A 23,921-nucleotide genomic window follows, 5' to 3' on the forward strand; every position below is an offset into this window, starting at 1 on the left:
TTGCCCAAGGTGGTCTCTGAATTCCATCTGCAGTCTGAAGTCTTCCTCCCTGATTTTTATCCTGACCCAAAATCACAGGAAGACAGCCTTATGCACACTTTGGACGTGAAGCGGGCCCTCCTCTTCTATCTGAATAAGACACGCTCCACCAGACAAACGTCACAGCTGTTTGTCTCATACGATACACCTCGTGTGGGCACTCCAATCACTGCCCAACGTCTATCCAAGTGGATCGTAGGTCTGATAGAACTCTGCTACCTACTGGTGAGGCAGCCGCTGCCAGGCCCGGTCCAGGCTCATTCCACCAGGGCTGTCGCTACATCCACTGCGTTATACACCTCGTGTGGGCACTCCAATCACTGCCCAACGTCTATCCAAGTGGATCGTAGGTCTGATAGAACTCTGCTACCTACTGGTGAGGCAGCCGCTGCCAGGCCCGGTCCAGGCTCATTCCACCAGGGCTGTCGCTACATCCACTGCGTTCTTGAAGGGAGTACAGCTGCAAGATATTTGCAGAGCCGCATCCTGGGCCACGCCTAATACCTTCATCAGGCACTACGCCCTAGACGTCCGCAAGTCCACCAGTGACAGTCTGGGACGTCAGGTTTTATCATCGGCTAAGCAGTAAACACCTGACAGCACCCACCTCCAGGTAGGTTACTGCTCGCTAATCTCCCATTGGTGTGAAGCACAGAGACCACGAAGAAGATAAACAGGTTGCTTACCAGTAACTGGTGATCTTCGAGTGGTCATCTGTGCATTCACACCACTCGCCCTCCTGCCCCGCTGCTGTCTTCTTCTATCTGTTTTGTTAGGAGATTGATACGCGGCGGTTGGTAGGAACTGGCGGGATGTCCGTGCCTGCCCTTCTGGGCATGCTCACTGGGGCTCCTGGGCATGCTCAGTTGGGCCAGGCACAAAAATCCTTTTAAGAGAGCTTGCTAGGCACCGGCAGATCCAGCGCAGGCGCACTAGATCCCATTGGTGTGAATGCACAGATGACCACTCGAAGATCACCAGTTACTGGTAAGCAACCTGTTTTTCTGCATTCCACTCTTGACAGGTCTTCCTTACTGGGCCGCCATTTTTATTCCGCGGGAGCTCTTGGGATTAAAACTTCAAACTACATTGCATGCATGGGCTGTTATGAATACTCGTTCTGGGAGCGTTTTACCGACTTTTTGTCATCGGTACCTGAGCACAAGCGTCAAGAGGCCAGGAAACTGCAAAAGGAAGGATTGTTACTTTCCAAACAAATCATAAACTCTTCCAAACATGCCTTAGATATATTTTCAAACACAATGTCTTCTGTGGTAGTTCTTTGGAGACATTCCTGGCTCAGAACCACCTCGCTCCCTGCTGATGCGAGGGCTTACAGAGGACTTACCTTTTGACGGCCAAGGGTTCTTCTATGCTTCCACAGATTTGGCCCTGCAAGAAACGGATAAAAACATTAAGCCCTAGGTCATTAGGCGTCTCTGGTCCCTCTAAGCCTTTTTGACCTCGATCTTGGTCCCAGAACAGTTTTCGACATCCGTATAATAAACCATCACCAGACGGGGGCTACAAACCACAGCAGTCTCCGTCTGGAAGCAGACAACACTATCAGCCCAGACAAAGGTACAGTACTGGACAACAACAGACCAGACCAAAACAACCTAAATCAAACAAACAGGGCCTTTGACTTGGTCCTGCCTACACTTTCAGACCCTACCCATCTCTATCCTTATCTACATGCCTGGACTGCCATTACTTCGGACCAATGGGTCCTTTGCATCTTGACCACCGGCTATTCCATTGAGTTTTTAGAGCATCCACCCCTTTCTGGGGTAGTCACCACACCCCCATCGTCATTCCTCCTCGAAGAAGTAACCACACTTTCATCAAAGGGTGCCATAGAACCTGTGCCTCTACACCGCCAGGGTCTCGGGTTTTATTCCCGATACTTCGTGGTACCCAAAAGGGACAGCGGGCAGAGGCCAATCTTAGACCTCTGCGGCCTCAACGCCTATATACAATGCCGGAAATTCAAGATGACATCCCCGCAAGTCATTCTACCTCTCCTATACCAGGGTTGTGGGATGGCCACTCTCGACCTCGAAGATGCCTACTTCCATGTAACCATCCACTCCTCCCATCAAAAGTATCTTTGATTTGCGATAGGGGGCAGCCACTACCAATACAGGAGTCTATCGTTTGGCCTCAGCACGGCACTGCGGGTCTTCACCCAGACGATGGTGGTTGTCGTGGCACATCTCCGCCTCTGTGGTCTGACGGTGTTCCTGTTTCTGGACGACTGGCTTTGAGTCACAACTTCCAGAGACCTTCTCACAAAACAAGTGTCGCAGGCCTTGGCAGTCCTTCGAAGCCTTGGCCTCCAGGTCAACTACAAAAAATCGCACCTAGTTCCATCTCAAAGAGTGCAATTCATAGGAGCAAGCCTTCCTGCCCCAAGACCAAGACCTCACTCTGGCTACAGATTTGGCTCCAAGACAGTTCGTCTGTGAGACCTCACTCTGGCTACTGTTGCTCAACAGATTTGGCTCCAAGACAGTTCGTCTGTGTTCCACCCAGTACCTGTTTTCAAAATCCAGAATTTCTCACAGGCTCAGCAAGATTGGGGACTACTGAGACAGAGAGATAAAAGCCAAGAAACTGGCTTAAGGCGAAATGTGCTGATATGCCTGACTCAACCAGATAATTTGTGGGGGAACTATTAACTCTCTGCTAAAAAATTGCAATGAAATGCAAAACTGAGGAATGCAATGTGATCTGTGCCACCTGTATGTCTAATTTGTTTCTCATAATTTTTCCAAGAACCTCCGGGTGACATACATGGCTTCCCTCATTTTATTCTTGCAACAACCCTGTGAGATGGGTTATGCTGAGAGAGAGAAAGAGTAGCCCATGGTCATCCAGTGAGCTTTATAACTGATCAGCATTTGAACCTGGGACTCACCTTCCTTCTTTATCTCCCCCCTCCACTTTGCCTTAAAGAGGCATCAGCTTAAGCTCAGATGGAGATGGAATGATGATTCCCACCAACCTGCTCAGAAACTTGATAAAAGTATTTCTTTTTCTGTGTATGTGTGCATGCATGCATGTACTTCATTTGGAGCAATGCAAAGTGTCAAAGGTGGCCTGGGCTTTCTCTTCCTGTTTTCCAAGCACAATCTTTTTTCTTATTTCACATAGAAGCTCTGATGGTTTATATGGTCTGCTCAGCTGGATCACCTTGACAGCCTTAGAAGTTACTTGTGCCAGATTGGGAACCAGGCATAGAATCTACTGTTGCCCCTAGAACCGCTCCCCCGGCACACACACACTCACACACAAATGTTACCTCATGTCTTCACACTCAAGGTGGCTAACAGAGCAGCGAAAGCATTAAGGACACAAAAACAACATAAAAGTTCAGCAGCAAGTTTTTAAAAATACAGTTAAAATGCACAGTTGAGGCCCGCCTGGTGCCTACTTACTTTCTTTTAGATAACAAGCTGAAACACATCTTTTTATCTAGGCTTCAATTATAGGTTTATCTTACCAGCTTTTTAATGGGTTGCTTTGCTTTATGGATAGTTTTTATGCGGTTTATGTCTAATGGCTTGTGTTTTAATAGCCTGTGTTTTATACTGTGGTTTTTTTATTGTAAGCCACCTCAAGCAGGATTCTGAAGAGGCGGCATAGAAATATTATAAATAAATAAATAATGCAGCCAAATCCACCAAAATGCATGCTAGAATAAACCCATTTTACACACCTTCTGGAATGCAGTAAGTGAAAGCACTATTGCTGAAAAGCTGACCCCAGACAGGAGTTTTGCCACTATAGTTAATACTGACTGAAGCTTCAGAGTAGTTTTCAAAAGCAGCTCTGCATACAACATGTTATAGTCGGCCAGTCTGGAGGTTACAGTAACAAGGATCAGCATGGCTTGGTCAGCAGATTCTAAATAAATAAATAGCATTTTAAAAACTACATGTCATTCAGAAGCATGAATATGATTCTTGCTGGCTTTGTGTGCAGACTTGTAGTGTTTTTATGTTGTGGTGCTCTGTTCTTAAATGTGGTTTCTGACCTATCTTGAATATCAGACCACTGGGCTTCAAACATTCCTTTTTGAGAAAGTGTGAGGGTAGAAGACAGTTTACAAGCAATTTATAGGAAACAAAGTGTGACAGATTATCACTTTGGGCTACTATCATGTAAAGATGAAAATAAAGCATTATTCATTCTGCAGGTATATCGGCCTATCTCTGAAGCTGATACTTTAAAAGATTGTAGAGCATATCTACAAACTCTCCCAGAGGCTGATTCTGCAGAACTGTTTGGAATGCATCCATGTGCTGAACAGGCATTCTTAAAATCTCAGGCACAGATGTTTGTTGACACAATTGCCAGTACACAGTCGAAGAGCCTAACAGATGCCTTCATAATCAGGTCAGTGATGGGAATTTTCTTCATCTTATTCTAGAAAATGGTCTCAACCTAGTTGACTACTGTATCTTGCCAACCCCTTGCTCCATGTACTGTTTCAAGCATAGGAGTTTGTTGCAACTCACCTTCCTCTCCATCAGCCCCATAATTTTCTAAATTTAATAACTTGCAATAAATTTGGTGGGAAACTTAATAATATTAAAAGAAAATGCTCTATCAATATTAATTTGTTTAAGATAGTTGGAAACCTCATTCATGGATTGAAATATCCCACCACCCCAAGCCTCTGGGAAATGTGGTAAAAGTAATTTGGGGGGAATTAGCAGCAAAACAGCAAGTGCTAATTTAAAAAAAAAAGATGAATTTAAAATGTAGGCTGCCAAATTTTATATTCCATGGTTTGATCACCATCTTGGAAAAATGGGTGTTGTATTTCAGAGATATACTTCTGAAATATACTTCCATAGGAAGTTCATGATAGTTCAGGAAGGATTGGTGAATGCTAGGGATTTGCCCCTGGAAAAAAATGTTTTGTTTTTTAAAAATCAGATTTCATTAAGGACACAAACATCGGCATTTGGGTCTGGGGGGAATTCTGGAACTATTCACGTTTCATTATTCCCTATGAGGGACCTTTGCGGGGGGGCTGGGAGTGCCTATTTTTCAACCAAATGAAACCACAATTGCAAAGGACCTAATACTGCCTGTCCACTAAATATCCCCCAATTTTCAAGTGAATTGGAACAAGGGGGCCAATTCCAAGGGCTCCTGAACGAGGTGCCCCAACTTTATCTTATTTGTCTCCATTGCTTCATATGGGGAAAACAAGATTCCATGTTTTCTCCAGGGCAAAGCCAACAGTCAAACATACAAAATACAAAAAATAAAAATTTGGAATGTGGGTTTTATATAGGTAAAGGTTCCCTTGCTCGAAAGCCAGTCGAGTCCGACCCTAGGGTTGCGGTGCTCATCTCCGTTTCAAAACCGAAGAGCCAGCGCTGTCCAAAGACGTTTCCGTGGTCATGTGGCCGGACAATACTGTCCTGGTCTAGCAGAGCTGCTGCTCAAACATCACCTAATCCAATCACACCTGCTATTTTCATTTGTCTACTAATGTCATTTGGCATCTGAAACCACTTTCCAATATATAAGAAAGACGGACTCACATTCTAGCTGTATCTGAAGAAGTGAGCAGGGACTCACAAAAGTTCATACCCTACCACAAATTTTGTTAGTCTTTAAGGTATTGCTAGACTCTTACTCTTTTCTACTACTACTATATGAACCTACCCACCCATTATGGTCATCTTCAGGTGCCCTGCCTCATATGCACTTGTCAACTGTGGGTAGACAGGTGGCAGTCCAACAGACAGCCTTCTCAGTCATAGTACCAAAACCCTGGAATTTCTGCCCCAAGGAGATTTGCCTTTCTCACTGTATCAGTGGGTAAAGACTTTTCTGTTTTATTTGGCATGCACTCACTGACCATCATTCTCATTTATGTATTTTGTTTGTTGTTTAAATTGTGTGTGTATATGTAAATTTGGTTTTACATTTTTTATTTGCCGCCCTGAGGACCCCAAGTTGAGTGGAAAGGCAGCATAAAAGGAGCTGTCGGGTTGCAGCATGGCAAGACAGACGGCACTGGGACTCACTCCCAGGCACCGCCAGCTTCACACTTACTCCAGAGGAGTTTCAGGAGCTCCTGAACTCCACTGCACTCTCCAGAGAGGGGTGCAGTGCAAGGGACTTGATCCGGGCTCCTCACTGGTGGCAGCAGGTGAGTGGAAGCCCTGGATCGTCCCCAGCAAGAAGCGGAGATGATCACCCATGGCAGCCATGAGCGCCTAGCTGTTGCTACCCACCTATGAGGGATCCCAGCAACTCTACCTAATAATATTCTAAAAGATCACCGTGAGTAACTGTGCTAAGCAACAATCCCAGTAACCCCCTTCTGGCACTCAAGCCCTTTAAAATTTTAAAAGACACAGATCAAGACCGGGAGGAGGAGGAGATTTCCCCCCCCCTCCCCTCCTCCTTTCCAGTGGCTAGCAAGAGACTAGAGAAGCACTTCCTTGCTGACTTTTAGGGCTAAAGTTTTATTTGCTGCATAAACTTCCTCTACTGAAATATAAAGTGGAATATAATATTTCTCTTGGAAATTTCTGAGACTACCTGGCTGACTTTTGGATATTTTAACTCCTTTTAAATTTTGATTTAGACCTTCTCCCTTGGAATTACAAATAAGGAAAAAATCCTTTGCATATAAATAAAATAAAAACCAGAGATTAACTCACATGGCAACCAGGCTATAATCCTTCACATTTCAATATTTTAATATATGGATTACAACTACTGGGGTTTCTGTTTTCTCCCCCTTGTTTCTTTTCTCGCTTGTTTTTTTAATTCTTCCTATATAAGAAGGAGAAAGAAGAGCTTACTAAGAATCCATTTCCATAACAAAAAAAACAACAACAAAAAACCTGGCTTTGTTCTGTTAAGTTACTTCTTGTCCAGCATGTTATGTACACAACTGATAAAATTGTAGGTCTTATGTAGTTTTGAAGTACTTTATCTGTATTGTGTCTAAAATAAGGTTGTTTATAAGCAATAAGAGGTACTGTGGGCATAGAGGTGTATTTGAAATTATTGTTGTTCATTATTGCTGAGACTCTTTCGTTTTGATATACAATTCTACTCTAAAATGGCAGGTACAAATAGCCCCCCCCCAAAAAAAAAAAACAACCACAGGCTTCCAGTTCACCAGGTATAACAAAATTGGTAGCCTCCAGTCTATCACAAGCTACAATGAAAGAACTCCAATTATTGGTCCAAGAAACAGTTTCATCTACTGTAATGGCTGCAGTTATGGAAGCTGTAGAACCTATTAAAGATACAATGAATGATATGTCACAGCAGCTTTCAAATAAGATGGAGGATCTTCAGAAGAAATTGTTATAGAACAACCAGAAGATTGCTGAATTGAATAAAACAACCTCTAAACTGGAAGATAAAGCAAATGAAACAGAACATAAACTTCAAGCCATGGACACTAAACAGACTTCTTTGGAACAAGAACTTATGAAGCTTGAATTAGACAAAGCAGCATATATTTTAAGATTTCAAAATATTCCAGAAGAAGATACAAGGAAAATGATGACATATATTTTGGCTAAGTGTATGAAGATAGAAGAAACAGAGGAAATCTTGGATGAGATTCTGCATTTAGAATGAACTCAGCCTATGTCAGAAGAAATCAACTGCCCAGAGAAGTGCATGTGAGATTCCATAAGAGAATTATAAAAGATGAAATATTTAAAGCATCAAATGAAACACCTTTACAGATAGAGGACACAGAAATAAAGATTTTAAAGGAAATTCCATGGACAGTTGGAGAAAAAAGGAAAGAATACATGAATCTTACAGCCACTTTGAGAAGAAATGAGATTTCCTATAAATGGCTACTCCCAGAAAGTGTATTCTTTACCTATAAAGGCAAAAGGTATAGAATCAACTCAACTTTCAAGGCAGAGGTCTTTCTGAAGACATATAGAGGAGACCTCCAAACCGAAGAAGATAACTCAGAAACTACAGAAGAAGAAGATCAGGACCTTCAAGGCGCTTCAGGAACATCCTCAACAACTGTTACTATAACCAAGAAAACATCATCTAAAAAAGCTCCAAAGACCACAATATCCCAAATACTTACAAGGCAGCAAAGGAGGGACAAACAAGACATGGAATCACAGACTCACCCACAAGATGGATAGAAGAAAAATAAAGATAATCTCAATAAATGTAAATGGACTAAATGCACCCCCAAAAAGAAGACAGGTATTTCAATAACTGAAAAAAAATGCAATTAGACATTATTTGTCTGCAAGAGACTCGTATAAAAATGCAGACCAGAAATATCTACAAGTTAAGAAATTTGGGAAAGCCTTTATCTCTTCAGATAAGGAGAAGAAGAAAAGAGCTGTTGTGACCTACATTAAAGAACATTTGCATCTGGAAACCATTTTTGCTTCAGAAGACGGACGTATTCTATTGGTGCAAATACACCAGGACTCTGATTGCAAATATTTATGCACCCAACCAACAGGAGAAATTTTACACACTGTTACAAGAACTGATCTTCAAACAAAACTTTGATTAAATTTGTATAATGGGAGACTATAATGCTGTCTTTGACAGATCTTCAGACAGGAAAACAACAACTGGAAAACAGAAACAAGGAAATGAGCTTCCTTCCACATTTTTACAATTAGTAGAAGAAAACAATTGTGTGGATGCATGGAAAGTTAGAAATCCACAAAAAAAGGATTACACTTTCTATTCAGCAAGACACAAGTCGTGGTCAAGAATAGATATGTGCTGGACTTCTATAATAATGATAAATGATATTATAGAAGTGGAGATTTTGCCAGCAACCTTTGCAGATCATAATCCGGTTATGCTTGTAATACAAGACACCCCCCCCAAAAAAAAACAGATGGATGCTGAATACTTCTATTTTAAAGAATGACCAATTTTAAGAGAATCTAAAAAAGAGTTTCAAATGTTCTTTGAACAAAATATGCAACCAGAATTTTCCATCAGGACTGTATGGGATGCATTCCAAACTTTTGCTAGAGGATGGATGATCAGAGAATCGGCACACGTCAGGAAGCAGAGGTCAGAAAACTACCTCCATATTCAAGATCAGATTAAAAAACAGGAAGAAAAGATGAAACAAGATCCATCAACTGAACAGATAAAAGTCAAGCTAAAATTTTTACAACATCGAATGAATTGCCTTTTAACACAGTTAATAGCCAAAAAAAGGTATGCTAAACTATTTTGAAAATGCAAATAAACCAACTAGATGGTTAGCTTACAAATTATGTAAGGAAAAGGAGAAAATGTATATAAAGATACTTAGAGATGAATTGAGAGAAGAGAGAAATACACTCAAAGACTTGGAAAAAATGTTTAATCTTTTAATGAAAAGTTATATTTGAAAAGGGAAGCAATACATGAGCAAATCCACAAATACTTGGAAACTCATAAAATTAAAAAAATTACGGAATGACAGCCCTTGGGGGTAGCAGGAAGAAGAAGAGATTGGATTTATACCCCACCCTTCACTACCCAAAGGTGTCTCAGAGCGGCTTACAAACTCCTTTCCCTTCCCCTCCCCACAACAGACACCCTGTGAGGTAGGTGGGACTGAGAGAACTCTGACAGAAACTGCTCTTTTTTCAAGAACAGCTGTGCCAGAATTATGGCTTGCCCAAGGTCATCCAGCCAGGTGCAAGTGGAGGAGTGGGGAATCAAACCCAGTTCTCCCAGATTAGAGTCTGTGCACTTAACCAGTTGGATTGGAAAGGATGGAAAGAGAGAGAGAGAGAAAGATGAAAGGGAGGGAGGAAGAAAGAGAGAGGAGAAGAAAGAAAAGAAGGGAGAGAGGGAGAGAAAACGAGGAAAGAAGGTAGTATGGAAGGACCCAGCACAGTTGGGGGGAGAGAAGGACGCTTCAGAGCGGCGTGACTCCAGTCTCTTTGGGTTCAGGCAGGAGTCTCCGCACAACAGCCATCCCAGTGGCCATGGGGCAGTCCTGATGCCAGGCTTACCTGCCGACCGCTGCTCACCTCCCACTGCCTCCGAGCGCCCGATGAGCCCTCCCGCCTGGCCACTGCCCCCTATATTTGGAAAGCCTGAACACCAGGCTCTGACGTCACCGCATCTAGTCATAACAATCCCTGAACTCTGCAGTTGCCAGCTACTTTCACAAGTGTTTTAAATTGCAGTTTCTCGTGTTCTCAACAGATATTCTCTTGATTCTTTCACTGCAGTATTCCAGACACTTCACACTAGCTTACAGTGTTACTGAGTTCAGTTTCCCTTGCATATTTGAGTGCATGTTTCGTATAATTTACAAGCATATAATAGGGGAAAGTGGTGGATGTCTGTTGTATGATGGTATTGTCAAATAACTTCTGGTTTTCAGTATTACTTTTTATTTACCATTGACACAGCATGAGATAGAAATATGCACAAACTCATACGTATTTAAGAAGTTTTCACATACAGTAAACTTCAATCTTAATCTCCAGTGACCAAAAAAAAAAAGCTACACAGGATATTGGTGTATATTCACAAACGTTCAAGGGAACCAACAGATGTAATAGAGAGTACAACAACAATCAATCTTCCTATGGAACTTCTTTTGAATAAATTAGTAAATTAGAGGAAAATATAGAAACTACACATTGTGGCCTTCAATGAATCTAAATCTCCCCAGTTGTCATTTCAACTCACGTTGTTGCAGTTCAGCGGCAAATATATGTGAAAGGCAACCACATCACTTCTGTAAAGTTTTCAGTTTCCTCTGTGATGTTTGTGACAGTCTTTGCCCATTTTCTCTTTTACAATAGTTGTTTAGGAATGCAGAAATCCTCCCTCGTTTTTGCGATGAGAAAACCAGTCCGGGAGAAAGAAAGAGATTGTCGTTTTCAGTGAAAAGGCATATTTAATCCAGATCTGAAGGACAGAAACTGTTGGGATTCTTATTCTTATTTATTTGTTAGCAGACAAACCTCTACATCCACACTGCTAAAATGAAATGGCAGAATGGTCGGCTTCTTCCACCGCCCCCTTTCCCAGTCAGAACAAAGAGACAAAGAGACAGGAAGATGGGCCATAAAAATGCAAACAAATGCTCTCGTCTCCTTCCACTGAAGTCTTCAACACTCCATCTGAAATCATTACACAAAACAGCAGCCCTCTGCTTAGTGCCACATAAGCACAGGGAGATTGTTATGACTACTCTCGTAGCCATGGCAGTGACGTCAGAGCCTGGTGTTCAGGCCTTCAATACAGGGGGTGGTGGCCTGGCCCAGGCTCCTCTCTCTGCAGGAAAGCACCTCCTTGACCGCGCTGAAGCTGTTCGGGCACCCACGAAGCTCTTCCCAACCTGGCTGCGCTTCCACCAATCGCTGGCCACTTGGGAGCCGGGGAGGGCCCCGCAGCTGCAGGCCTACAGACGGGCGCTCTCTCTCTCTCCCTCCCTCCCCTCAGCGCCCTGCTATGGAGGGCAGCCGTGGGAGACTGGGAAGAGGAAGGGACGGGACCAGACTGTGGGGCAGGGCGAGCGGGGTGGCCGAGGCGAGCAGCAACTTCCCGGCAGATTTGGAGTGGGGTGGGTTGAGGGGGGTGGAGGCGACCTGGCGGTGACGTCCCTCCTGCCTTCGGCCAACCATCCCTCGGTGAGGCTGGTTCTCCTTCCCCGCTGGCCTCGACTTGTTTGGCTGAGCGCCAAGGTTTTCTGAGGGGCAGGGCTTGCTGCATGTGCCCGCCCCATGGGCTCCTTACTGGAGGAGTATTGCTCCGGTGAGCTCCTGCAGGAACCGAGCCCTGGGGATGAGTATGTTAAAGAAGAATCTGTAAGAATTTTTACCCCTCATATGTTTTGTTTGATTTAAAAAAATAAAAAAATGATTACAAAAGGCAGCATAAAATATTTTTAATAAAGAAATTAATGTGTCAAAACATCCCATACTGGTCCATGCAAGGAAAAATCCCAAGTACCCCCCCACACACACACACACATACACCTCTAATACCATCCCCAAGCACTGGCACAGCTTAGATTGCTTATAAAGTCTGCAGCCAATCACAGTCCTTCAAAGTTCTCCATAAATCCCAGCCAGGACCCTACAACTTAGATTATATGGCACGCCTTAACAATTAAGGACAGTCTCTTCATTTTCTTGTAATTTTATTAAAGCTATAATAAAAGTGTTGTAATAGATAAGAAAAAAATTGTGAGGGAGGGAAATCCCACCTGTCCTATATGTATGCCCTCCACACTTCTTGATTACCTCTTGCCATTGCTACTGACACCCACCAGCTGATGAGGGCTGGGTGGGAAGGTGGGGAAGGCTTTTTTCTTAATCCTCACCTCCAAGTGACGGTGTTGCTACTGCCTCATCCCTCTCCCCCCACTCCTGCCTCCTTATCCTTTCCCAGTCCTCCAGTGGTTGCCCTGTCTTGGTATCTGCCATCACAGATCCCCCCCCCCATTCCTAACTTACCATTTGTCTGTGTGACAACATATTGGCATTGTTCAAATAGTTAAAGAATCTTTCAAAGATCAGTCTGATATTACTGCTCATAAACAGCAGATATTGTTAGATACTGCTTTGAAGATTTAGAGAATACTGGCCAGGTACTTAGTCACAATATTTTGTAAACCCATTCATCCATACTGTGGAAGATGTTGACTCTGAAAATGGTGAGCAAATTATCTTCATCTTTCTTATCACATTATTTTAGTGAACGGCTGATATCGTCATGTAGAATTTCAACATGTGGAACCATGTTATACAATGCAGATGCTCTTCACTAATTGACACAGGTGGTTTGTATGAATGCACCTGTCAGCTCAAACCTATGTATGTCTTGGAGACTGGACCACAATTCTTGCTTTCTAGTTCTAGTAATTCACACTAGAACCTGGTCAGGATCAACCTAATTGAATATCTTGTTTGCTGTCTAGATGGCAGTGTTTCCAATTTTGAATTCAGTAAGAAGTTCTTCTGGTAACTTACATTTATATGAGTGCCCCAGTTTGTATAATTATAGTGAGTATAAAGCATGAAGTATGGTATCCAGCAAGCAAATGATGCATATAACGGTCCCCTAATCATTGATATTGAGCTATAATGGAGGAACATTTCAGTCATGTTCATGTATTCCCAAAAGGGAGAAATGACATTATGAAAAACCTTCTCCTACACAAAGATTTTAATGGTATGGAACACTGAGTCATGAAGAAGATTGTTTTGAAAATAGTAAAGAAACAAAAGATATAAAATTTGGCAATCTACACTTTTCTCATTAAGAAACACTTGGTTGTAGGCTTGCCAAGTCCCCCCACCCCAGAGACCCATTCCCCGCCGGCGGCGGATCGGGCCCCAGGGGGAACCCCACCCCCAAAGTACGTGACGTGCACGTCACCCGGAAGTGACGTGACCAAGCCGGGCACGCTGGGGGCGGGGCCACGGTCATCCGAGGGAAAACTCCAGCAAAAGGTAATACTTGGCAACCCTATTTGGTTGCCACTAATTCCCATCCAAATATCAACATTGGTATCAATCTATGAAAAGCAGCCAAACCATCATATGTAGAATTTGACAACCCAGCTTTTTGTACTCTGTAAACTTTCCCCATTACAAAACATTTGGTTGCCTCTAATACCCCATTTCCCTCATTTTCCAGATATCTGTCCATTGGTATTCCAAATTTGTGCATGATATCTGTGTATGCTGTTTATTATGTACAGAAATATGCATGTATGTTATAAAGATTGTTTAAAATTTGTACTTGTTGGAATTAACAAGTGAATGCTGGCCATCCCAGATAAATTTTAAGATTGTCCCCAAACTGACAAAATGCACCACCAAATGTTGACAGTCACTTAAAAGTGCTATATTTTGTGAGGTTTTCATCACTCACAAAATTATATATATTCAGGCATTCAGAAATTATCTTGTATTGTAAGCATTCATATGGGAATATCAACATTCAGTGAATTATACTTTTACAAGAAGGGGGACCCACAATACTCATGGGGGGGGGAGAAGCTCCACGGGAGGAGAAGGAAGCAGCCGCATGTGAGCCTTCTCCCCTGCCCCCCGGTCCCTGGCACCCACAGCGAGGCCCACACCCCTCCAAGTCTTCTCCCTCCCCCCCAGCACCGGTGGCGAGGCCTGAACTCAACCTGTCAAGCTTTCTCCCTCCCCCCTCCCCTAGCAGCAGCGAGGCCTGGCCACCCCACCAAACTTTCTCTCTCCCTCCCTCCCCCCCCCGCAACCTAGATGTCTCAGCCCACCAAACTTTCTCCCCCCCCCGGCGGCGGCAAGGGCTGAGTGGCTTACAACCGCCGGCCAGCCAAGCCTTCTCCCACCCCCTCCCCCTCCCTGGTGGTGGCGGTGAAGCCGTTCTCAGAGCATTCCCTGCACAGGGACCACTCTTTTACTTTTGGGGGGATTTAAATATCCCCCACATATTTGGTATTGCCCCAAATGTGCAGGAAAATCTCCCTGCCCCCCAAGTGCCCCTGATGTGTGGATTTAGATATCTGCACAGAGGGGGCATGTTAGGAATTAGATATATAGATGTGAGCAAAACTATGTTCAGATAACCTTGGGACGTTTCTTTGCCAGAAAATTATGAGCAATAAGATACGAAAGAGCAAGGAATTAAAATGATGTCTTTATAGTGATAACTCTAAGATTTTTTTCCCCTAGTGGTGGAAAGACGCAGGATGAAATAGTATTGGACATGGCATCTGATATTCTAACACGATTACCACTGACTGTAGAGGATATAGGACAGGCAACTAAAACTGAAAGTGCAACAACTCTTGATAGCTTTATGTCAGGCCCCATTTGGACTGCTCTTGTGAATGCTGCTAAAGGTCAGAGTTGTAGTTCATATAATATAAAATTAAAATTAATATTATCTTGTAGAAAGTGTAACCAAACTATATGACTGATGGTGGTGGAGGTGGTTGTTATGACTTTATGAAGTGTAATACAAGCAATCCATACTTTAAAAAATATGGATGTCCCAATGATTATTTCCATGTGTGTAGAAAAATTCTCATTAGCACTTTGGCCATGAGATTTAGTGTGTAGAATGCTGACAAGGTGCAGCAGTATAACTGGTAGTACTAAACTAACATTGAAACAGCTTGGATCTGAAAGACTGAGAGGTGGGGTGGGACAAATGAGCATCTTAGAGAAGTGAAGGGATGCTGTATTCATGGCTATATAAGGGTGCTGTCTGTATGAACTGGCACCTCTATATGACTCCATTATACAAGCTAAATACAGATTGGTCCCTTTAGTTTTGTACAAAAATGATATTGTCACATGAGGTAATTTTGATGAGCAGTCAGGAAAATGGCGGAATGAATAACTCCTATCAAGCATGGCTAACCCAAGACATTCTTAAAATCCAAACGATTCTTCTGCAAATAAAAATACCAAAGGTTTCTGCTTGGGGGTTGGGGGTAAGCTATTCAGGCTGATGCAACTGCCTTCTTCTGCACAACAGTTGGGCCTTCCACACTGTAAGAATTATGCTGGTAACTTTTGGATATTTTCTCTCATCCTAGGTCCTGGTTCTTATATCAGTACCCCTTTGATAACTGTGTTGCACCAGGAGATTGACCAGTTTAATCATTTATTATCCTTGATAATTCAGTCGTTACATGCACTTCAACAAGGTACAAAAGGCAAGATTATGTTCACCACAGACCTAGAACAGCTTTATAACTCACTATTGAAAGGCAAAGTGCCAGACCTATGGCAGGTAAGTGAACAGTCTCGCTTGCCACAAAAATAGATGCTTGTGTTGTTGCCTTTGAAGGTGGTGATTGGTGATTTCATTTTAATATGGCTGGTTTTAATATAGAATTGTAAACCACCTTGATCCACAAGGAAAAGGTGGAATACAAATATATGAATAAATAATATAGCAAGCTAAACTGTTTCTTCTGGGTCAGCAGCACACAGTTCACACATCAGCCTAAGCTAGTATAAAAGATGCTCCTGTCACTGTCAGGACCTGAGCATCCAAATGGAGTGATCAATCCAGGAGCACTCCCAGCCTGTCTCCCTGATTTGAAATGGAATCAGTGCAGCCCCATCCAAAATGGGTTTATCCCGTTTCCCAGGCTAGCTGAAGTACCAACCAAATAGAACTTTAACTTTACTTAAATTAAGATTGAATTTGTTCACCTACACTGAATCCAGTATTGCATTCAGATCACAATTTTGACAGCTTCCTACAGTTTGGGGAGAAAGACAGAGCAGTGTGTCATTACATATTGGTGATACCATAAATATTTAAATGACCTTTCCTTTTATGTAGATGGGAACAGTATTGAGGTCCCATATGTCATAGATTATGTGAGGAGCAGAAATTGTCCAGAATCACCTTTTGGGGCTGTCCCTTGAGCTAAGCCACTGAAGTAAAGTACCAACCAGTCTCATTCCTGCAGGACACTTTGGAAAGACACCATGGTCAATGGTACTGACAGCCCCCTAATAGTCATTCAGAATAAACACAGTTGTACTTTCCCTATGCATGTTATGGCATAGGCAATCCACCAGTGTGACTAAGGCTGTTTCAGTCCTGTACTCACAGCAAAAGCTTGACTGAAAGAATCTGAAAATGCTCAAAGGGGATGAAATTTCTGAACAAACAGCATGTAAGCAGAACAATGGTCTGAAAAGGGGCCCATGATCTAATGCATAACCATGCTTTGATACCTCTCACCAACCAGACTGGCATGCTGCTTGCGAGCTTTCCATCTTGAATTTTTTAAAATTTGAGATTGTATTTTATCTGCCGTTACTCAACAGCAACATTCTTATGTGTCATGTAAACCTCTGGGATCCTGGACTGATGATCTCATTCTGCGACTGAACTTCTTTGCTATGTGGGCAAATCAAGTAATCACCTGTATGCAGGCAAGGTAAAATGCAAAACAAATAATGAAAACTGAGCAAAGTCTATAAATATCAGGAACTGTATTTTAGGGACAAGAGGTTTAAAATGTCAAGGCTAGTACAATAATTGTGAATGTAATATTTATTATAGCTACTATGGAAATCCAGGTGAAGACAATTATCACAACATATCCTTTATAGGCAAATGCCTCTTTTGAGTCAGATGTGTCTTGAAAAATAATTTTATGCTTTAAATCCTGGCTTTCCTTTATAGGCAAAAGGGGATTCTCAGTCCTTCAGGGATTGCCCTTCCCTTGTGTATAGGCGGTAGGGCCAATTTGTTAATCCACTTCTTCACTGAAGAAGGGTCCCCAGCTTCCCAGGCAAATACTGCCTTGTGACAAGGACACAAGATCTTAGCTGAACTTCTCAGAACTGACCCTTTCTGCTAGCTTTTGCGTACGTAACTCCCCACGTAACTCCCCTGTCCCTGCTTGCAGCCTGGCAATCCTAGGTAGGGATGGGAACATCTTGGGAGAGGAAGAGCTTTGTTTTCTTTTTTTGTAGCCTATCAGATCAGGGCAGGCTTTCACACTATCTCCAGCTGTGCCTTCTCCTTTACCTTGAGGTGACAAGGGATGGGCCCTCAGCTGCAGCAGCAGACACATTCTTTGATGGATGCCAGCAGTATTCCATGTGTCATTGTACCTGCTCCTCTTGTCATACTTTTTACTCCACATGGCATCATTTCTATTAAGCAGCAGCTGGACAGACATTTGTCAGGGATGCTCTAGGTTGATCCTGCATTGAGCAGGGGTTGGACTAGATCACCTGTATGGCCCCTTCCAACTCTGTGATTCTATGATTCTAGGAATGAGCATAACTTAGTATATCAGATGAAGCCTCAGTCCACCCATTTCTCCATGCCTCTAGCTGTGCCCACTCTTCCAAACTGGATGAGTGTGAGCCCTCCTCTGTGGTGAAAGCAGCAAGCTGGCCCTACCTTTCCTCATAATGGGTGTGGCAATCTCCAAAAATCAAGAGTGCTCTACAGACTCTTTAAAGAATAGGAATTTATAGCAAGAGATGTGTCTTAAAGATCTGGACTTTATCTGGCCAGTACCAGCTACCCTGTATTATATATTTGTATACTGTAATCCTTTGAATCCTTATGTTTTTGTAGCAGTGATAGCATTGTCTGATACCATGAATACCTAATTAGTTTGGCCATTAAAAATGACTCAACGTCCACTTATTCAGGAGTAAGCTGGCAACTTAGAAATTTAATATACTAAGGGTTCACTGTGTTTTCCATAGACATAACTATTTAGTGAAACTTCAGAGGCAAACCAGAACACTGCTTCAGCCTGATGAGGATCCTGACTTTTTTGGTGATAGCAATCAGGGACACCCCAGTCATTTTTGGCTTCCAGGTTTCTTTTTCCCACAAGGTACAGAATTCCACGGGCAATTGTTTATCTACACCCTTCTTTTAACTTTCCTGCATTTGTTTTATCATGCTTGTTGAAATGTGTGAGTTTGTCTTTGTTTTTCCTTTAATACTACTACATAAAATGTGTAGAGAGGTTAATATTAGCGCTACTATTGTTTAACGATAGTATGGGGCATGTGCTATATGTACCCTTGTGGTTCTTGGTGCCATTTTAAGCTGTTTGTGGTTGATAACCAATGAGACTGCCCTATAAAATGTGTAGAGAGGTTAATATTAGAGCTACTATTGTTTAACAATAGTATGGGGCATGTGCTGTATGTACCCTTGTGGTTCTTGATGCCATTTTAAGCGGTTTGTGGTTGATAACCAATGAGACTGCCCTGCCTTCAATCCAAAGAAAAATACAGGTGCTGTGGTCATCAAACAATAAGGGGAGTTTCAAAACAAGGTGGTGGTGATGTGGAATGATGGACTACTGTTTTATAAGCTATTATAAAAGCCCCTTGTCCATGTGCAATCCTAGGTTTGGTCCCTAAATTCTGATTTAAAATAATCTCAGATAGTACCGTAGGGGAATACTTTTGCTTAAGGAAGTGACACCCTAACCTGGATGGCCCCAGGCTAGCCCAGTCTCATCAGATCTTGGAAGCTAATCAGGGCTGGCTCTGGTTCGTATTTGGATAGGAGACCACCAAGAAAGTCCAGGGTCGCTACACAGAGGCAGGCAATGGCAAACCGTCTCTGAACATTTCTTGCTTGGAAAATCTTACAGGGTTACCATAAGCCAGCTGCAACTGTACTGGCACTTTCCACCACCGAGGAGGTGATAGTATGTAACAAACTTTTTTTTTTACCCACACAGGAGGAAATGCAGCTTGGGGAGGTATGATTTAAAATAGTGACTCTGCAAGTGAGAAAGATCTCTGTTTTCAGAATTTACTTCCCAACTTTACTAAAGCCAGCTCTAATAATCAGTCACTTTGTCAGTGTGACTTAAGTGGGACTGACTTTGGCTTGATTGAGATCACTGCTCTATAAATAAATATGAAGTGTCTACTTGGTGGATTCTGGGGTGTTGCCACAGATTGTTCCAGAGCAACTGTTCAGGGGCCACTTTGGTTAAACGTTGGCTGTTTTGTGATACCTGAACATATGGAAAAGACCACATTCTTGAAAACACATTTTCTTTGTTATCAGTCTTAAAGACACGGAAATGTGAATCAAAATGAACGTATTTCAAGATGGAGTTGGAACCAATGGGGTTTTCAAGGTAAGAGATAAGCAAAGGTGGTTTGCCATTGCCTTCCCCTGCATAGCAACCCTGGTCTTTTTTTTGGCAGTCTGCCATCCAAAAACTAACAATGGCCAACCTTCCGTAGTTTTCAAGCTCTGACAAGCTCAAGCTAGTTTGGGTGACTAAGCTGCTTTTTGAGTAAGCTAGCCTATATTCATCATCTTCATTTTCTTCAAACTACATATAACTGTACGGTATCTATCTCCTATTTAGTCAATTAGCCCACTTAAACTGAGAGAAAAATAGCTAAAGATGCTTCATTGTGTTGTACACAAATATGGTATATACACAAATTGAATATATAGTGAGGTTGGCTGTAAGCGGCAGAAGACAGTATGAAAGATAAGTTGCTGCTAGCAGTTCTGCAATTTTTTGTTCTCTTCTCCCTTTTAAAATCCAGCAAGTAAAAATGTGTGAAATAACATCACCACACATTAATTTTTATTGTAAAGAATCTCCAGTCCAGGGGATTCTTGCTTTAGGCAGGCAGAGCACAAAATTACACAAAACCCTGGGGTGTGCTTCCACACACGTCCCAGTTGGTAGTCTGCCACCAACCCCTTGAACTACCCACACAGTCAGAAGCCAAGGGGCAAGCTTCTAACCTTGCTGGATTTAATTAGGAAAGTCAGCCCTGCAAGAATGAGTTTCAGTAACAATTAACCTGGTAGGTGGACTTTTAACCAGTTTGGTACACACTCTAATCTGGGAGAACCGGGTTTGATTCCCCACTCCTCCACTTGCACCTGGCTGGATGACCTTGGGCAAGCCGTAGTTCTGATAAGAGCTGTCCTTGAAAAAAGAGCAGTTTCTGTCAGAGCTCTCTCAGTCCTACCTACCTCACAGGGTGTCTGTTGTGGGGAGGGGAAGGGAAAGGAGTTTGTAAGCCGCTCTGAGACACCTTTGGGTAGTGAAGGGCGGGGTATAAATCCAATCTCTTCTTCTTTTCTTCTTAAGGTCTAAGGTACTGAAATTAAATTGCAACACTTGAAGCACAGAACAAACAAGTATAAGCAAAAGTTACTTATTAGAGAGTGCAAGATTATTTCAAAATAACATAACAGAGGAATAAAACAAGCTACATTTTAAGGTTCTAGCTACACAGTAAGACATTGTTTTAAAGTTACCAGATGTTACCCTTCTGGGTTGAAGTCAGGCATCAATCCATGTCTCTTTATCCAGAGAGCATGTGGCCAGGCAAGGAGCCTGGTCTATGTGAGGCTAACCCATCATATCTCATGTTAGCTGTACTAGTTATAGCTACAGCTACCAGCTACAACAAAAAACAATAAAACTACCTATTTTTAAGGCCTAAGGTTTGAGAGGGCAGGAGGCCCTTCTGCCCAATCAAAAATCAGACCAGTGAAGTCATTTTGACATGAACCGATTACAACAAATGGCACAGAGGGTGCCACTATGATGAGATGGAGAGGTTATGTGAAATATCACCCATCCCTGGTGCAGTGTAAATCAGAACATCAAATGAGGGTAGGGCTGCCAAGTGGGGGCAGGGGGCGGGTAAACCCCCGCTTCAGAGACCTGATTTCCACTGCCGTGGAATCGGGCCCCGGGGGGAACTCTGCCCCTCGAAGCGCAGCGTGGCCCCGATCTCTATGGTTTTCCCTCCGACGATTGGGGCAACGCCTTCAACATGATCAATTTCGTGCGTCACTTCCGGTGACGTGCTGGCGGCGCACGCACACATAGAGGAACGGCTCCCGGAACCCGGCGAGGCTCCCCCGCCAGTAAGATATTTAGACTTGGCAACCCTAAATGAGGGGCACTGGCTCCAGGTTGTTCCAGTAAACAAACGGTTTGTGAATTGTCATCCAAAGGTCACAAGGTTGATATGCCAACTCTTCCACATTAACGAGATATTTCCCATTTGGCCACTTCAATCCATTTACAGGCCTAGAGTTTAATTGAAAGAACAAGACATTTATAACACCCCCGTGGGACTGAGGAAACCTGTAGCATACTTTCATGTCACATGTTTTTATTTATTTGATGTTATGTAGGACAGGAGGAGAAAGATAAAGTAGGCTGCTATTTTCAGTGACAGACATGTTTAGTCACACCTTATATAATAATGAACACATTCTATAATTCACAAATTTAATAACTGGATGACTAAATTGATGACAACTGATGTTACATTTGGGAATTACCTCTCTTTCTTTCATTGTGGAGACTAGCAAGGGGAAAGCTTGGTAATGGGTGTTCCATTCCTAGTCCCTGGTTACTAATCACACTTTTTAAGAATTTAGCTGTACTTGACCTTAAATTATGTGGATAATCCACATAATTTAAGGTCAAGTACAGATAAATTCTTAAAGGTGTGATTGGTAACCTGGGCCTAGGAATGGAATACCCATTACCAAGCTTTCCCCTTGCTAGTCCCGTATCTCCTATTCCAATGCATACTATAGCACTGATGTGTGACTTTGTATTCCTGCAGGATTTCTTACTGCTGTTCTTCAGAATTATGCTAGGTTGAATAAAGTATCAGTAGATTCCCTTACTTTTGTACATAAAGTTCTTACATTTACTCAGAATAAAGAACAAGATCTTAGAAGTGTCAAGAGAAACGAATATATATTAAACAAAGCTTTTCAGGTAAGAAAACAAGAGTTGGAGTTACATAATGTTGTTGTTTTTAAAAGATTTTTATTGCATTTTCTAAACTAAACCTCTATACGGTCGGGGGAACTATCAGTAACAAGAGATTATTAATACATATTTTAAAATAGTCGATGTTTCTCTAATATCAAAGCAGTAATACATGAGAGTTATTGCAATAAAATTGTAAAAAATAAAGCGAGCATTCAAACACAGATTTGACTAAAGTGTATGCTTCTTAGCTTAAAGTTATTGATTAGTAATAGGTATCAGACAGAGTTACATTATTATACTTATTTTCTTCCTTTACGTTTCTTTTCAAACTTCCTTTTATTTTTAGGAGGCTTAGGAGCCATAGCCCCTAATTCTACGTCAGAGTCTGAAGATTCAGCTGACGAGGAGTTCTTAGGACTTTCTTCATTTTTGTCTTCTTCTTATCATCCTCCAATTTCTCAGGTCTATCTTTATCTTGTTGTTGTTGCTCAAGAAATGTTTTTGCTTTAAGAACAGAGTAAATCTTTTCTTTTTTTCCTGTTGAAGTTGAAAATAAGGCCTTCCGGTGTTATCCATCTGTAAAGGGGTGTTATGCTTTTGCAAAAACAATGCCAAGTCTCTGTATTGTCTTCTTCTTTTTCTGATCTCAAATGGAATGTCTTTTAAGGTTTTGACTTGTTCTCCTTGGATTTTCAAAACATTTCTGCTTGTTGCTTTCAAAATCAAGTCTCTTTGTTGACATTTTTGAGAATTTGACAAATATTTCCCCGGGAAACTTATTTTTCTTTATATATTCTGGATATGTACGATATATCATATCCATGTTGCTTTGTAACACTTCCACTGTTAAGCGTACCATGGGGGCCAGTTCCTTACTTAAAATCTCCTTCAGGTCCTCTCCTTTCTGCTCCGGAATGTTCTGAAATCTCAGGACATATGCTGATTTTTCCATTTGGAGAAGTAACAGTTGATGATTCTCAGTGATTTTATCCTTTTCCACCACCTCCAATCTTTGTCCAAGCTCCTTGAACTTAAGATCAACTTTCTTCAGCTTCTTGGTTATCTTCTCTGTTTTTGCTGAGGTTTCTTGAAGTTCCTTGTGCAACGTGTCAAATTTCTGGTTAAGTATCTGGTCCACTAGAGGAGTCTGTAGCAATCATTTTGGGAAAGTCTATGGTTGCTTCCGGTTTGGAAGCCGGAGACTATGCGCTGGCTGATCCTGTAAGTTTCGCTTTTGCCACCATTTTTTCTGCACGCTGCATTATTGTTTTTAGTTAGTAATATGTTTTGAAAAGTCTCTTAAAGTCTGAAAATATCACTTTCTTGCTAATCTGCTCCGCACTCCATCACCATCCACTCTTTTCAAGCCACCCCCGCCTCCCACTTTTAACTCAAATCTTTGGACGTGGGGATTTCCCCCTCCCTTTCGCTTATTTGGGGCTTTGGGGTGGCTTTAATCCCGACGTTCAGATGGCAGCTCGCTAAATGGTAAGTTTACCCCCATTCTTACTTGCGTTTGTTTAAGCAGTAGGGAAGATCGGTCCTGGCGGATCCCTTGCACGCTCGGTCCAGTGTGCACCTCTAGGTGCCATTGCTGGCTCCATGCTGCGCGGACCTATCG

At 42.4% G+C, this 23,921-nt stretch overlaps 1 protein-coding gene across 1 annotated transcript in view; it reads left to right on the top strand.

Moving 5' to 3' along the window:
• LOC107106331 (dynein heavy chain 14, axonemal-like) overlaps positions 1 to 23,921 on the top strand; it is a gene marked incomplete at its 5' end in the record, with an annotated part of 73,219 nt that overhangs the window by 39,789 nt on the left and 9,509 nt on the right. Inside the window, 6 exons of the mRNA XM_015406464.1 lie at positions 4,241 to 4,440; positions 14,730 to 14,899; positions 15,602 to 15,798; positions 16,854 to 16,966; positions 18,258 to 18,391; positions 22,146 to 22,303. Of these exons, the coding sequence (XP_015261950.1) occupies positions 4,241 to 4,440; positions 14,730 to 14,899; positions 15,602 to 15,798; positions 16,854 to 16,966; positions 18,258 to 18,391; positions 22,146 to 22,303 (972 nt within the window). The remainder of the gene's footprint in view (positions 1 to 4,240; positions 4,441 to 14,729; positions 14,900 to 15,601; positions 15,799 to 16,853; positions 16,967 to 18,257; positions 18,392 to 22,145; positions 22,304 to 23,921) is intronic.

This window comes from Gekko japonicus, unplaced genomic scaffold, assembly GCF_001447785.1.
Source record: "Gekko japonicus isolate JY-2015 unplaced genomic scaffold, Gekko_japonicus_V1.1 scaffold3830, whole genome shotgun sequence".
Lineage (NCBI taxonomy): Eukaryota > Metazoa > Chordata > Lepidosauria > Squamata > Gekkonidae > Gekko > Gekko japonicus.